The 14022-nt window shown below is 35.7% G+C and overlaps 2 protein-coding genes across 2 annotated transcripts in view; one reads left to right on the plus strand and one right to left on the minus strand.

Annotated features, from left to right (window-relative positions):
- Positions 1–1508: 1508 nt before the first annotated feature.
- On the minus strand, positions 1509–5504 carry LOC149425804 (uncharacterized). The gene is made up of 6 exons (XM_089643547.1): positions 5164–5504; positions 4964–5047; positions 4591–4875; positions 4009–4497; positions 2224–3912; positions 1509–1523 (listed from the first exon to the last, which is right to left on the minus strand). The coding sequence occupies exons 3-6, from the start codon at positions 4813–4815 to the stop codon at positions 1509–1511; spliced, it is 2418 nt and encodes an 805-aa protein (XP_089499673.1). The 5' UTR covers positions 4816–4875; positions 4964–5047; positions 5164–5504.
- A 7556-nt stretch (positions 5505–13060) lies between these two features.
- LOC149425805 (uncharacterized) overlaps positions 13061–14022 on the plus strand; it is a 61867-nt gene continuing 60905 nt past the window's right edge. The window contains exons 1-3 of the mRNA XM_089643559.1: positions 13061–13401; positions 13518–13601; positions 13690–13974. Of these exons, the coding sequence (XP_089499685.1) occupies positions 13750–13974 (225 nt within the window). The 5' untranslated portion in view covers positions 13061–13401; positions 13518–13601; positions 13690–13749. The remainder of the gene's footprint in view (positions 13402–13517; positions 13602–13689; positions 13975–14022) is intronic.

Genomic DNA, 14022 nt, shown 5'->3' on the forward strand with positions numbered 1-14022 from the left:
TACCACAACATGTTGGAGTCTATTTACATTTTGATATATACCGACACCACCCGCTCTAACACTGGGTCTCTTGTATTGTACAATGCAATCAAAATTTTCAACATTAACATGCCTGTCATCGTCAAGCCAAGTTTCGGAAAGCATCAATATGTCCGAATTTTTTAGAACATTACCTCGTAAATCTGTTGCATGTTTGTTAATACTTTGACAATTGAATGAGAATATCGTCATATCTCCTTTCTCAATATTTTCTAACAGTACTAGATCGAGAGTTTTTAAACGAACCGTAGAAAGTCTGTCAAATTCTCTTCTCAATTGAGCTACTGATGTGTCTTCGCGTCGTCCGTGATGGAATAAAACCTGATTTTCTGCAGGCACAATATAGAGACCTTGAGGACTTGTAACTCTTGATAAAGCTACATAAACCAAGGATTGCAAATGTTTCTTGCTATACGTATACACAACACTATCGTACGTTCCTCCTTGCGACTTGTGAATAGTCATTGCGCATGCTGGCTTAAGTGGAAAATGGTTTCTCTTTGCTTGGATTTTACTGTGTGATTTAGTTTTGTATAATGGGAAAGTCGCTGACCTACGACTTATCGGAGTTGCGTCATTACTTATTCCTAGTCGAGTAGCATATTGAGCTGTTTTACTACGTGTCCGTCTTCCTACACCTTTTGGAAAAATTAGCCAAACTCTGATAATTTTGTGGCTTTGATCATCTAACTCAACATAGACCAATTTACCGACTGCTCCATTTGCTAATCCATCTGTTACATCGATATTCGTTGTGATTAAATATGGTTTGTTCAAAGCAAAAACGATTTGGTACGGGAGGCCACCAGTATCAATTGATGACAGTTGATGTAGTTTGAGTCTTGCATCTCGTTCTTTTTGAAAATCATTACCCCAACCGATTATTTCGTCGTCAGCGATAGAATCTTTCTTATTCTCACATGAGTTCAATACAGAAAGATTGTAAGTATCGGCAGAATAATTATCATAGTATAATCTAACTCCATTGGGACAAAGATTATGGGCATCCTCATTCGTAACGAACCTTGATTCAATGAGTTCCAGTTGTTGTCTGGTCAAAATTTCCCCGTTACCAATTTTCGTTAAGGCTGATGAGAAACATTCATTTTCTTGTCTCATAACCTCTGTCAGTTCATAAAATTTAATACTCCTCCATAACTGATTACCACCTATTCTTTGTATTTTTTGCTTATAAATAGGAGTTGCTCTCACTGGTGGCAATTGTCTCAAATCTCCGATAAAGATCATATTCATACCACCGAATAAGGAATCATAATGACCTGTTATCTCTCTCAGTCTTAAATCTATTCGTTCTAACATCTCAGCACCAATCATACTCACTTCATCGATAACTATTACTTTCACGTACTTGAAAAGTGTTCGATATAAAAATTTCAGTTCATTTGATAGTGGAATTCGATTCGCCGGTGATATTTTGAAAGCCGTATGAACTGTTGTGCCCCCAATAGCTACTGCTGCCTTTCCTGTTGATGCGCAAGCAATATAAGCGTTTAAATACCCATCAGTATTAGAAAATCGGTTGAAAATCTCCATTAATAATTTGATGGTGAATGTTTTTCCACATCCTGCTGGCCCGGTTAAGAATAAGTGTAAGGGTAATGCGTTTTCTGTTTGATTTAAATGTATACAGTGTTGTAACAATTCGAATTGCTTCTCATTTGTTAATCTCATTAAATCATTAAACTTGTCATTCTCCATAATGTTATCTTTTTTCCTGGCAATTGCACCAAGTTTGTTCAATGATGCTTGCCGCAAATCAAGATTGGCAATTGAATGGGGATCATTCAGGAGTTGTTCATACGGATCAGGCTCTTGATGGACATTCACTTGATTTCGGTCGTCATCATAAAGAAGTTCTTCACGACATAACTGAGCGCATATTTCCATAGTTTTAGCAATGTCTAAATTTGACTCGAATTCTTTTCTACGTTCCATTATTAATGCCTCATTCTGTTCAAATAATTGTAGAAATTGCATGTCTGCTAAAACATCTGTTTCTTCAACTCTAAACTTGAGGTGTAAAGTAACCATCTCCCTCTTATAGTCTGCCAAGTCTTTTCCCATGTCGTAATTTCTATACCTAATTATTCGTGGTATTCTCCTTTCAGAAATTTTTCCTTTAGGACCTACATTATATTTCGAAACAAATTGTGCTAACGTTACGTCTTCGAGTTCTTCCGGCCTCTTCTCATATTTGTCAAACCAATTTTGTTTCCAAATGTCAGTGCAATCGTAACCAAGTTCTTCAAGTTCTTTATTTGTTTTCCTAATTCGTTCACGCTCTTGTGGCCAGAGTGTTGGTATGTAAACGACTGCTACTGACGTTTTAGACATTGGCAACCGCAATAAAAACCAAGCGGCCTCTTGACTTGTCATTTCAACACTATTGAGCACGTTAACACTAAGTTTTCTGAGTGCCTCAACGATATCAAAGTCCGGATTTTCGTCAATAACCTCTACAATTTGTCGCTGCAAATTGCTGATGCCTCTATTAGTTTTGTTGACATATTCTACAACGTATTGTGCGCACGAATACTCTTCAATAATATATTGAAAGTCCATGTTAGATCCTAATACATTTAACAAGAAAGGATTGAAGAAATTATACCATTTTTCCGAAGGAAGTCGTTTAACAAATACTCGTGGTCTCATTATGCCGGCTCGTATAATGTTAATGTACTCTTCATCCGAAGTAATTAAGTTGCAGTCATAAAAATGATTAATGCTGTCATAATCAATGTCTTCTAGATTTTTCCTGATTAATTTATAACGATTCTTTAGCTCTCGAATTTGTGGATGATCTATCTCCAATGGTGTGAGAATGACAGTTTTACGCATGGGCATAAAAGGTGCATCAAAGCGGCAAGTGGGAGAGTGATTCGGTTGGTTATTTTTGTAGCACGTAAATGTATGTTTGTGAGTTTGAAGTCTAATATTTTCTGAAGCTTCAGCTGGAGAGACTGAGATTAGAGTATCTATGAGGGATACAGTAGCCTCGTAATCTGCGCCTAGTGGATCGTTCGGAGCATTGTCTAACCATATAAGTGAATGAACATGTGGACTACCTCGGTGCTGAAATTCGATGCGCTTGAAGAAATTGATGACTCTATATTTTCCAAATGGACTACATTTTTTCGATTGTAAAATTGAAAAGATAACGTTAATTAATTTATCGAAATGGAGTGCGCAACTAACTGCATCTTCATTAATCAAAGTTGTTTTATCAAAGTAATTTAAATTTTCTAGTTGCTCTTCTGTCAATTTTACACGTTCTTTCAAGAAATGCAAAGTCTGTAACAATTTTTTCCAACCGATTTCATTTGCACTCATTGTTAAAAACATTGTAGGTCTCCCTAACTGACGCATCATTGCAAATAGATTCCGCTTGCGCTCAGACCAATATGCAGCTGAATTTGGAATCGGTTTTAAAAAAGCTAAGTTCTTATCTAAGCAGTTGTTAATGTAGTCCGGAGACATAATAGTCTCTTTACTTATATTTGTATTTGTCCCAATGTGTTTGAAAGTAATCTTTAGAGACTCGCTGACCCTCAAACGCATAATTTTTGCCGCAACGTAAAGAAGTTTATTAGGCGTAACTCCTCTCCTGTCAGAACGCCGTAATTCACTCGTGGCAATCATGAAAGGCGTAACACTAATCTCTGGGTTGAACTCTCTAAATTGTCCGAGGTAGATCGAAGGGAAAGAAAGTTCTTCTGCGTGTTTATCGAATAACAAACTTTTCGGTACGTTTCTTTCACCCGGTGCGATTTGTAAGAATTTGTCTTCGTTCCAGAGCAAAGTATGCTGCTGCGCGACAAGACTTTCTTCGATTGGGATATGTTCGCTCAATTCCTCAATGTTAACCACTTGAGGAGCATTCCTATGATCAAACATCTGAGGAGAGACATTCTCATCACTGTTAAACGTTGTATTGCTAGATTCTCGTACAGGCGTGTAGTCTATTTGAATATCTTGCTCAATATTCCCGAGAAAAGAGTTATTTATGGATATTTTATAAAATTTATACATTGGTTGATCAACTAGATACCGTAACCAAGCTTTAATTTCACCTTTTTTCACCAACCCTTGCAAATAACTCGACTTATGGATTAATTTCTTTTTAATGTGTACGTTGATGCAAAAATCGTCATCCACATGTCTTGGCAAAACGCTCACCATATTATCTACCGAGACAGGAACATTGATGATCTGGCCACTTATGCAGAACTGACCGTTAACGTGTCTTATTCGCCGTATTTGCATGAATGGTAGTCTAGGCGAAATTAATCTTTCAGCAATGAGGTTGAGTTGAGGCAAATAGGCTGGTCTTTCCGGATATTTGAAGCCATTGAAGGTCGCTAGCGTTGGAATTTTCTTATTCTGCATACTCCTTTTGCATGTAGTACATAGTTTTGCATCAGCAATGTTCGCAAGAGCCTGGAAAATATGTTAACCATTAATTTCAAACATTGATTAGAGTTACGACATTAAGAAAATTATGATAATATCCACATTATGCTTTAAACATACCGTTATTTTTTTAAGCATCGTTTCATCAGCGGATGTCGCCTTTTTTAAATCCTTTTCGAACCAAAGCCGATCGCAAACGCTACAAGCATAGCCGAAAGGATTTTCCACAAACATTTTTTGAAATTGTTTATGTGCAAATTTGTGATTCACATAGCCACTATAGGGAGGCACAAAGTCATTATCAAATTCTATCGGTGGCCCATCGAAATGCTCTCCAATATCCATGTCGGAATCAACATCACTCAGTGATTCTCTATTCGGGAGTTCATGGTCATCGTGTACATTCTGTTAACAGAAAATATAATTTACTGGAAAACTCATTCGAAATCAATTTTTTCATCTATAATGCAATTTTTCAGAAATTGATACGTACAATATTGGCATTATTCGCATCATCATCATTCGGTTGTGTAGTTATGGCTTCTTGGACAGGAGCCTCTTGTATCTCATCAAAATCCTGGAAAAATTAATACATATACTGTCTTACTCATGAAAAATCGCTAAATCGCCGTTCCAGCGTTGTACTAGCTATACTGGAGTTGGGGCCTAAACCGCTGATTTAATATATTATACCCATAGAGAGATTAGATGGATTATTTGTTATGGTTTTTTTAGAGTGGCAACACTCTGATTTATTTCGCATTCCGCGGCGTGCAACCAACTTCACGTTTATTTATATGTCAGATTCTGTCATCGAATGCCGGGCAATATGATTAAAACCGAATTGAAAATTAGAAGGAAGCGGAATAAAAATTGGGGTGATGTTGAAAAGGTTTGTTTTTAACCTCTTATCTTGGCTGTAATGTTTTATTTATTTGAAATTAGTGTTTAATGATTGTTTTCCGTGTAGGCGTTATTAAAGGATTGCATGGCTGATCACATTAAAGTGGTGGAGAATAAAAATTCTAATACAAATACCCTAATTTCTGGAAAGGAAAGGAGATTCTACTTCCACGTCTGTTGTCGCTGACATGCAAGTCTGGCCGTACTAGATCAATTATTCGTCTCATATTGATTTTGGTGAATCTATATTTGCATCGAAAATCTAATTCTGAGAGAGCTTCAAACGGATCGTATCGCTTATTGTAGGTTTTACGTACGCGCGGTTGACGTACAATTCGTATAAGATCGATGTTTTCCAAACCCGACCGCAAAATGTCGAGATTATCAAAAAAGTTTTCCATTTCGAGAGAGTTTGGTACGCAAGTTGACGCGAGTTTAGTCTATAAACCTAGGGGACCCGCGATCTAAAATCTGACAGGTCGATAATCTGCTGTATTACCCACCCGCGCATGCGCGCGGCCGTGAGTAAGAATTTGGAATAATCCGTTCATTTATGTGTACATTTATTTTCATGAGTAAGACTGATTGAATGTAAATTTCCAAATTTAATTCAATGTTAATTAATAAATAAATTTATTCGAACAATGTAATCATGGCATATCAACTTACAATTTCGGAGGCATTAGTTTTTTTTTGCAAATTTTTATTTTGCTGCTGCCTTATTGAATTCTGGTGAATATTGTCGGGTTTTGGCATGGAATGTTGGTTATGTATTTGTGCTGCATGTAGGACGTATTTTGGACCATCATTGGGACTCAATAAATTCGCAGTACACGTAGAATTTAGAACGATTTTCCGTTTTTTTGATGGAACTGGAGCAGGTGTTATAGCTTCAGCTACCGCAGATTGCCGAAGTTTTTGACGGTCTCTGTGTGCTTTACAACGTTCTGCTCCCGTTTTAGCTTGAGGTTTGGGAGGCTTTAATTCTTTTTTCCGCTGTCTGTACCGCCTGTTGGCCATTGCTTTGATTGTAACGACATTCCTACATCATATTTCACTGTTAATATAATCTCGCCAATATATTAAACAATCCTATTCCAACAATACAACTATATTGTGAAATATTTATCAACTCTTATAGGCTATATTTACCTTATGTTAATGTCATCACTGTGTGAATCAGACTCTCCTCTTCTTTGGTGATTCTCAGGGGATATTTCCTCTTGTGCCACTGATGTGTTCATCACCTCTATCTCGTCACTACTCATTTTTAACACTGAAATTCTGTACCAAACCGTATGAACCACAATCAATTACGTATTTCACTCGTATTACACTCACGACGCAGTATACTAACCAAGCAGCTGATGCTTTGCGTGGCGCAGTTCGCTGGTGTCTGAGAGAGAGGAAAGAAGAGAAGAAAGAGAACGTTCGTGAGCGGCTCCCCCACCTCAACAAGGTTTCACTTCAAAAATGCCACAGCCGAGAATCGAACCTCGCTTAACTGATTGAAAGCCAACCACGCTGAGCACCAACTGTAAGCAAAGCCGCATAAATTGATTATATTATGTAGGTTCTGAAAATATGAGAGCTTGTTATGTTTTATAATGTTACCTACATCACACCCAAAATATAATATATTTTTAAAAATAATGTACAATGTACAGAAATAGAATCCCACACAAGATCGCGTAGTGCGCTCTAGCGAACGGATATTTTATCAGAGGGAGATAGTTTTAATTTTTTTTTCTGTAAATTATTACATATTATCAAAATAAATAAATTAATTAAATAAATGTAATACAATTATCATAATATACGGATTAGATAATAATTTTAATCCAACACAATAACGCAAAGCGCGCTCTAGCGGAGTAATGTTTTATCACAGTGAGATAAGTGTTTTTATTATTTTGCAATATTATTTTCTTTTAAAAAATGTTCTGACCTACTAAAAAATAAGATATTGAATGAAAAAGGCGTTAAAAACAAAAAAATAATGTGCGATGGCCGAGAATCGAACTCGGATCAACTGCTTGGAAGGCAACTATGCTGACCATTACACCACCAACGCCAGTTGTCGGGATGAGCTAAGAAGCATTTATATGTTACTTCAAAACTTTGAAAATTATTACATATTATCAAAATAAATAAATTAATTAAATAAATGTAATACAATTATCATAATATACGGATTAGATAATAATTTTAATCCAACACAATAACGCAAAGCGCGCTCTAGCGGAGTAATGTTTTATCACAGTGAGATAAGTGTTTTTATTATTTTGCAATATTATTTTCTTTTAAAAAATGTTCTGACCTACTAAAAAATAAGATATTGAATGAAAAAGGCGTTAAAAACAAAAAAATAATGTGCGATGGCCGAGAATCGAACTCGGATCAACTGCTTGGAAGGCAACTATGCTGACCATTACACCACCAACGCCAGTTGTCGGGATGAGCTAAGAAGCATTTATATGTTACTTCAAAACTTTGACTAGATCAAATGAACTTTAATCGGTGGTGGGGGTACCCGCATTTTCGTTTCGATCGTGACTCGGTTTTACTCCGTCCCCGAAAATTCATTACGCGCCTAAAGAAGTTTCACTTCAAAAAAAAACCAAACAAAAAAATTGAACCATGCAATTTTATGTTTACTTCTTCAAAACAATATTAAATTACTATACCGTAACTTTAATGTTTACATTACAACTTGCTTGTTGATTAATGAGTTTATTCCTATACTTACCTCATTTTAACATTATTTATTTGTAAGTAAAATGTATGTACTCATGTGTAAAAAATATATATATATGTTGTGAGAAAATATATATGTATTCTCCTTACACTAATTTCTTCGTTCATCTGCTCAACGTGCTCAAACCGTCTAAGTGTCCTTTTCTTAATCTTACTCATTACGCTTATATTAGCCTTGCAATCGTTGTGAATCTCCAAAATGTTCGTACATTGTTTTACCACTCATGTCTTTAAAAACATAAAACAAAATTATTCCCACAGGAAGTGGCTGTGCCGATACTTTTTACGTAAAGCTGTTCCGTTTTCTAAAATGTTGTCATCATCAGTTAAATAGTAAGTATTCGATAAAATTGTATTTTATGGCTTTTGTCAAAATGATTTATCAAATAACTTCTATCTCCCAAGTTAGATGTTTATAATTGGTTAGTATTTAGTTATGGTCAGTTATGGCCGGAAACTTAGCGTATACACCATATAGGTTATAGGTGTTACATAATTCATCACTTCCGGTCAAAGGCTTCCATCAATTCAGTAACCGGATGCGGAAACTTCTCGGGACTTCCGGAACAATCTTGTTGAATGTTCCCGGCTACACCGGTGTCGGATAGACAAATTAACGAAGCATGATAATTATAATAATAGTAATGTGTAATTTCTATCACCTAAGAAATTCTAAAAACGCCCTGGAAAGAATCTCAGACTAGTGATGTCCCGAAAGAAACCATTCATCTGTTCTGAATGCAATTACTATGTTATCCAAATTGACCCTGGTAATAGATTACATATTTGCGATTCTTTCAAGGATAAAGAAACCATCCTGTCACTTTGAATGCAATCAACAATGTTCTCAAAATTGGTTTTGGCAGCATCGCCATTCCATTGTAAGAATATTATGTACTAAATACACAATTTGGCTGTCCTGAAACGGGAATCCTTCCCAGTTGGACAGACAAAGGTTCATTTTGTTTGTAATTTTTATATTTATCAAATAAAATAAATAAATAAAATGAACTGTTAAAAATGACATTTTTAAGTTTCCAATTCAATTTAGTGCTTAACACAAAATATCTACTATACAATTAAGTTAAACATTTATCACTCATCACCTGTTACTGATCATAAAATCTGCCCTTAGTGATTTAATTAGATTCAGTGTCGCCCTGGTGAAAGATTTCCATTCAGAATCGTAACATTGCTTTAAATGCCCTCAAAACAGTCCTTCCTAGTGATGTGGACTGTGAACATTTTGAATTCATACTTACATCATCTACAAATTTTTTCAAAGAAACTAATAAAAAATTAAATAGTTTTAAGTTATTTAGATATAAAAATTCAAGTTATTTAGTATTGAAACGGTTTTGGATAATACCTACCATTTTTCCATCATATACTATCATACGTACTATCCATTTCCTTCCTTAAAAATGGCCTTACCCACATTGGAAAGAAGAAGATGATTTGTTGCATTGTATATTGTCGCAAGTCGGTATTCGTATTTGTATCGTATGGCAAGCAGGTGCATCGTCGTGTCCTCGTTAATTGGAGTCGTATATTCACATGCTTTGTGATCTGTTTGCAATTATTAAAATAAGATGAAATATTATCTCGTTTTGGAGGAAATTTCACCCTATGTACAGTGCCAGTTCGTCGAGAGCCCTACTGTCGGGATTCGTGGGAATTCAAGGTAGGCTGTTTCCTTCATTCCACATTTCCCGTCATTTTCAAACCCAATTGAATGTGCTTTATAGTGTCGTAATCTTGTAATAAAACACGTTACACAGGTACTTCCCAGCGATCCTCTTCCCCATCTCTATCCATTTCCCTCTCCCTTCAGCCACATAACACATAGCAATTAACAATGCAAATAGTTGTCCCACTGACTTCGGGTAGTTGGAACTCTTATACGGTATTCACATTAAAAAAACTATTTCATTAATTTGACACGTAATTAAATATTCTAAGCATTGAAAATAATCCTGTTGTTGCATCCGAAACTGCGAATGAAGTATAGCTTCAGATGTACTTGAAAATGTACTGCTAATAATTTAGAACAAATGATATGCAATGGTGTTTGCTGAAATTGGTGATAGTATGTGTAGGAATGAACAAATAATGGAAGCAAGGAAAACGGGATGACCAATCACTTAACACTGTATCTTTGCGAAGAAGCACACAACATAATTACAATATAGTGAGTTCCACCGCGATACCTCTAGGTAATTATCACCACGACAAAACGAATAAGTACACAAAACGACATTATACTGCCAAGATTCCATTAAATCTTCCATTAAACTTCCTTTTTTTTAATTTTCGACGAGATTATATACACGATAAACACCAACAAGTTGCTTCCAAGATAGTCCCAATCCTTCTGTTTTCAAAAAACAATCGCATCAGAATTAGTACTATTTACTTTCAAGTGTTATGTTATAATAATTCAAGTTTTTGAAGTGAAACTTCTTTAGGCGCGTAATGAATTTTCGGGGACGGAGTAAAACCGAGTCACGATCGAAACGAAAATGCGGGTACCCCCACCACCGATTAAAGTTCATTTGATCTAGTCAAAGTTTTGAAGTAACATATAAATGCTTCTTAGCTCATCCCGACAACTGGCGTTGGTGGTGTAATGGTCAGCATAGTTGCCTTCCAAGCAGTTGATCCGAGTTCGATTCTCGGCCATCGCACATTATTTTTTTGTTTTTAACGCCTTTTTCATTCAATATATTATTTTTTAGTAGGTCAGAACATTTTTTAAAAGAAAATAATATTGCAAAATAATAAAAACACTTATCTCACTGTGATAAAACATTACTCCGCTAGAGCGCGCTTTGCGTTATTGTGTTGGATTAAAATTATTATCTAATCCGTATATTATGATAATTGTATTACATTTATTTAATTAATTTATTTATTTTGATAATATGTAATAATTTTCAAAGTTTTGAAGTAACATATAAATGCTTCTTAGCTCATCCCGACAACTGGCGTTGGTGGTGTAATGGTCAGCATAGTTGCCTTCCAAGCAGTTGATCCGAGTTCGATTCTCGGCCATCGCACATTATTTTTTTGTTTTTAACGCCTTTTTCATTCAATATCTTACTTTTTAGTAGGTCAGAACATTTTTTAAAAGAAAATAATATTGCAAAATAATAAAAACACTTATCTCACTGTGATAAAACATTACTCCGCTAGAGCGCGCTTTGCGTTATTGTGTTGGATTAAAATTATTATCTAATCCGTATATTATGATAATTGTATTACATTTATTTAATTAATTTATTTATTTTGATAATATGTAATAATTTACAGAAAAAAAAATTAAAACTATCTCCCTCTGATAAAATATCCGTTCGCTAGAGCGCACTACGCGATCTTGTGTGGGATTCTATTTCTGTACATTGTACATTATTTTTAAAAATATATTATATTTTGGGTGTGATGTAGGTAACATTATAAAACATAACAAGCTCTCATATTTTCAGAACCTACATAATATAATCAATTTATGCGGCTTTGCTTACAGTTGGTGCTCAGCGTGGTTGGCTTTCAATCAGTTAAGCGAGGTTCGATTCTCGGCTGTGGCATTTTTGAAGTGAAACCTTGTTGAGGTGGGGGAGCCGCTCACGAACGTTCTCTCTCTTCTCTTCTTTCCTCTCTCTCAGACACCAGCGAACTGCGCCACGCAAAGCATCAGCTGCTTGGTTAGTATACTGCGTCGTGAGTGTAATACGAGTGAAATACGTAATTGATTGTGGTTCATACGGTTTGGTACAGAATTTCAGTGTTAAAAATGAGTAGTGACGAGATAGAGGTGATGAACACATCAGTGGCACAAGAGGAAATATCTCCTGAGAATCACCAAAGAAGAGGAGAGTCTGATTCACACAGTGATGACATTAACATAAGGTAAATATAACCTATAAGAGTTGATAAATATTTCACAATATAGTAGTATTGTTGGAATAGGATTGTTTAATATATTGGCGAGATTATATTAACAGTGAAATATGATGTAGGAATGTCGTTACAATCAAAGCAATGGCCAACAGGCGGTACAGACAGCGGAAAAAAGAATTAAAGCCTCCCAAACCTCAAGCTAAAACGGGAGCAGAACGTTGTAAAGCACACAGAGACCGTCAAAAACTTCGGCAATCTGCGGTAGCTGAAGCTATAACACCTGCTCCAGTTCCATCAAAAAAACGGAAAATCGTTCTAAATTCTACGTGTACTGCGAATTTATTGAGTCCCAATGATGGTCCAAAATACGTCCTACATGCAGCACAAATACATAACCAACATTCCATGCCAAAACCCGACAATATTCACCAGAATTCAATAAGGCAGCAGCAAAATAAAAATTTGCAAAAAAAAACTAATGCCTCCGAAATTGTAAGTTGATATGCCATGATTACATTGTTCGAATAAATTTATTTATTAATTAACATTGAATTAAATTTGGAAATTTACATTCAATCAGTCTTACTCATGAAAATAAATGTACACATAAATGAACGGATTATTCCAAATTCTTACTCACGGCCGCGCGCATGCGCGGGTGGGTAATACAGCAGATTATCGACCTGTCAGATTTTAGATCGCGGGTCCCCTAGGTTTATAGACTAAACTCGCGTCAACTTGCGTACCAAACTCTCTCGAAATGGAAAACTTTTTTGATAATCTCGACATTTTGCGGTCGGGTTTGGAAAACATCGATCTTATACGAATTGTACGTCAACCGCGCGTACGTAAAACCTACAATAAGCGATACGATCCGTTTGAAGCTCTCTCAGAATTAGATTTTCGATGCAAATATAGATTCACCAAAATCAATATGAGACGAATAATTGATCTAGTACGGCCAGACTTGCATGTCAGCGACAACAGACGTGGAAGTAGAATCTCCTTTCCTTTCCAGAAATTAGGGTATTTGTATTAGAATTTTTATTCTCCACCACTTTAATGTGATCAGCCATGCAATCCTTTAATAACGCCTACACGGAAAACAATCATTAAACACTAATTTCAAATAAATAAAACATTACAGCCAAGATAAGAGGTTAAAAACAAACCTTTTCAACATCACCCCAATTTTTATTCCGCTTCCTTCTAATTTTCAATTCGGTTTTAATCATATTGCCCGGCATTCGATGACAGAATCTGACATATAAATAAACGTGAAGTTGGTTGCACGCCGCGGAATGCGAAATAAATCAGAGTGTTGCCACTCTAAAAAAACCATAACAAATAATCCATCTAATCTCTCTATGGGTATAATATATTAAATCAGCGGTTTAGGCCCCAACTCCAGTATAGCTAGTACAACGCTGGAACGGCGATTTAGCGATTTTTCATGAGTAAGACAGTATATGTATTAATTTTTCCAGGATTTTGATGAGATACAAGAGGCTCCTGTCCAAGAAGCCATAACTACACAACCGAATGATGATGATGCGAATAATGCCAATATTGTACGTATCAATTTCTGAAAAATTGCATTATAGATGAAAAAATTGATTTCGAATGAGTTTTCCAGTAAATTATATTTTCTGTTAACAGAATGTACACGATGACCATGAACTCCCGAATAGAGAATCACTGAGTGATGTTGATTCCGACATGGATATTGGAGAGCATTTCGATGGGCCACCGATAGAATTTGATAATGACTTTGTGCCTCCCTATAGTGGCTATGTGAATCACAAATTTGCACATAAACAATTTCAAAAAATGTTTGTGGAAAATCCTTTCGGCTATGCTTGTAGCGTTTGCGATCGGCTTTGGTTCGAAAAGGATTTAAAAAAGGCGACATCCGCTGATGAAACGATGCTTAAAAAAATAACGGTATGTTTAAAGCATAATGTGGATATTATCATAATTTTCTTAATGTCG

Source organism: Hesperophylax consimilis, chromosome 2 (assembly GCF_061612785.1).
Source record: "Hesperophylax consimilis isolate HC1 chromosome 2, BYU_Hcon_1.0, whole genome shotgun sequence".
Classification (NCBI taxonomy): Eukaryota; Metazoa; Arthropoda; class Insecta; order Trichoptera; family Limnephilidae; genus Hesperophylax; species Hesperophylax consimilis.

Coding starts and splice junctions, on each gene's coding strand:
- LOC149425804 (XM_089643547.1), bottom strand. CDS start 4,815: ATGGATATTGGAGAGCATTTCGATGGGCCACCGATAGAATTTGATAAT. Junction 4,498..4,590: donor CGATGCTTAAAAAAATAACG/GTATGTTTAAAG, acceptor CATATTTTCCAG/GCTCTTGCGAACATTGCTGA. Junction 3,913..4,008: donor TTCAAATAGACTACACGCCT/GTACGAGAATCT, acceptor GTTAACATTGAG/GAATTGAGCGAACATATCCC.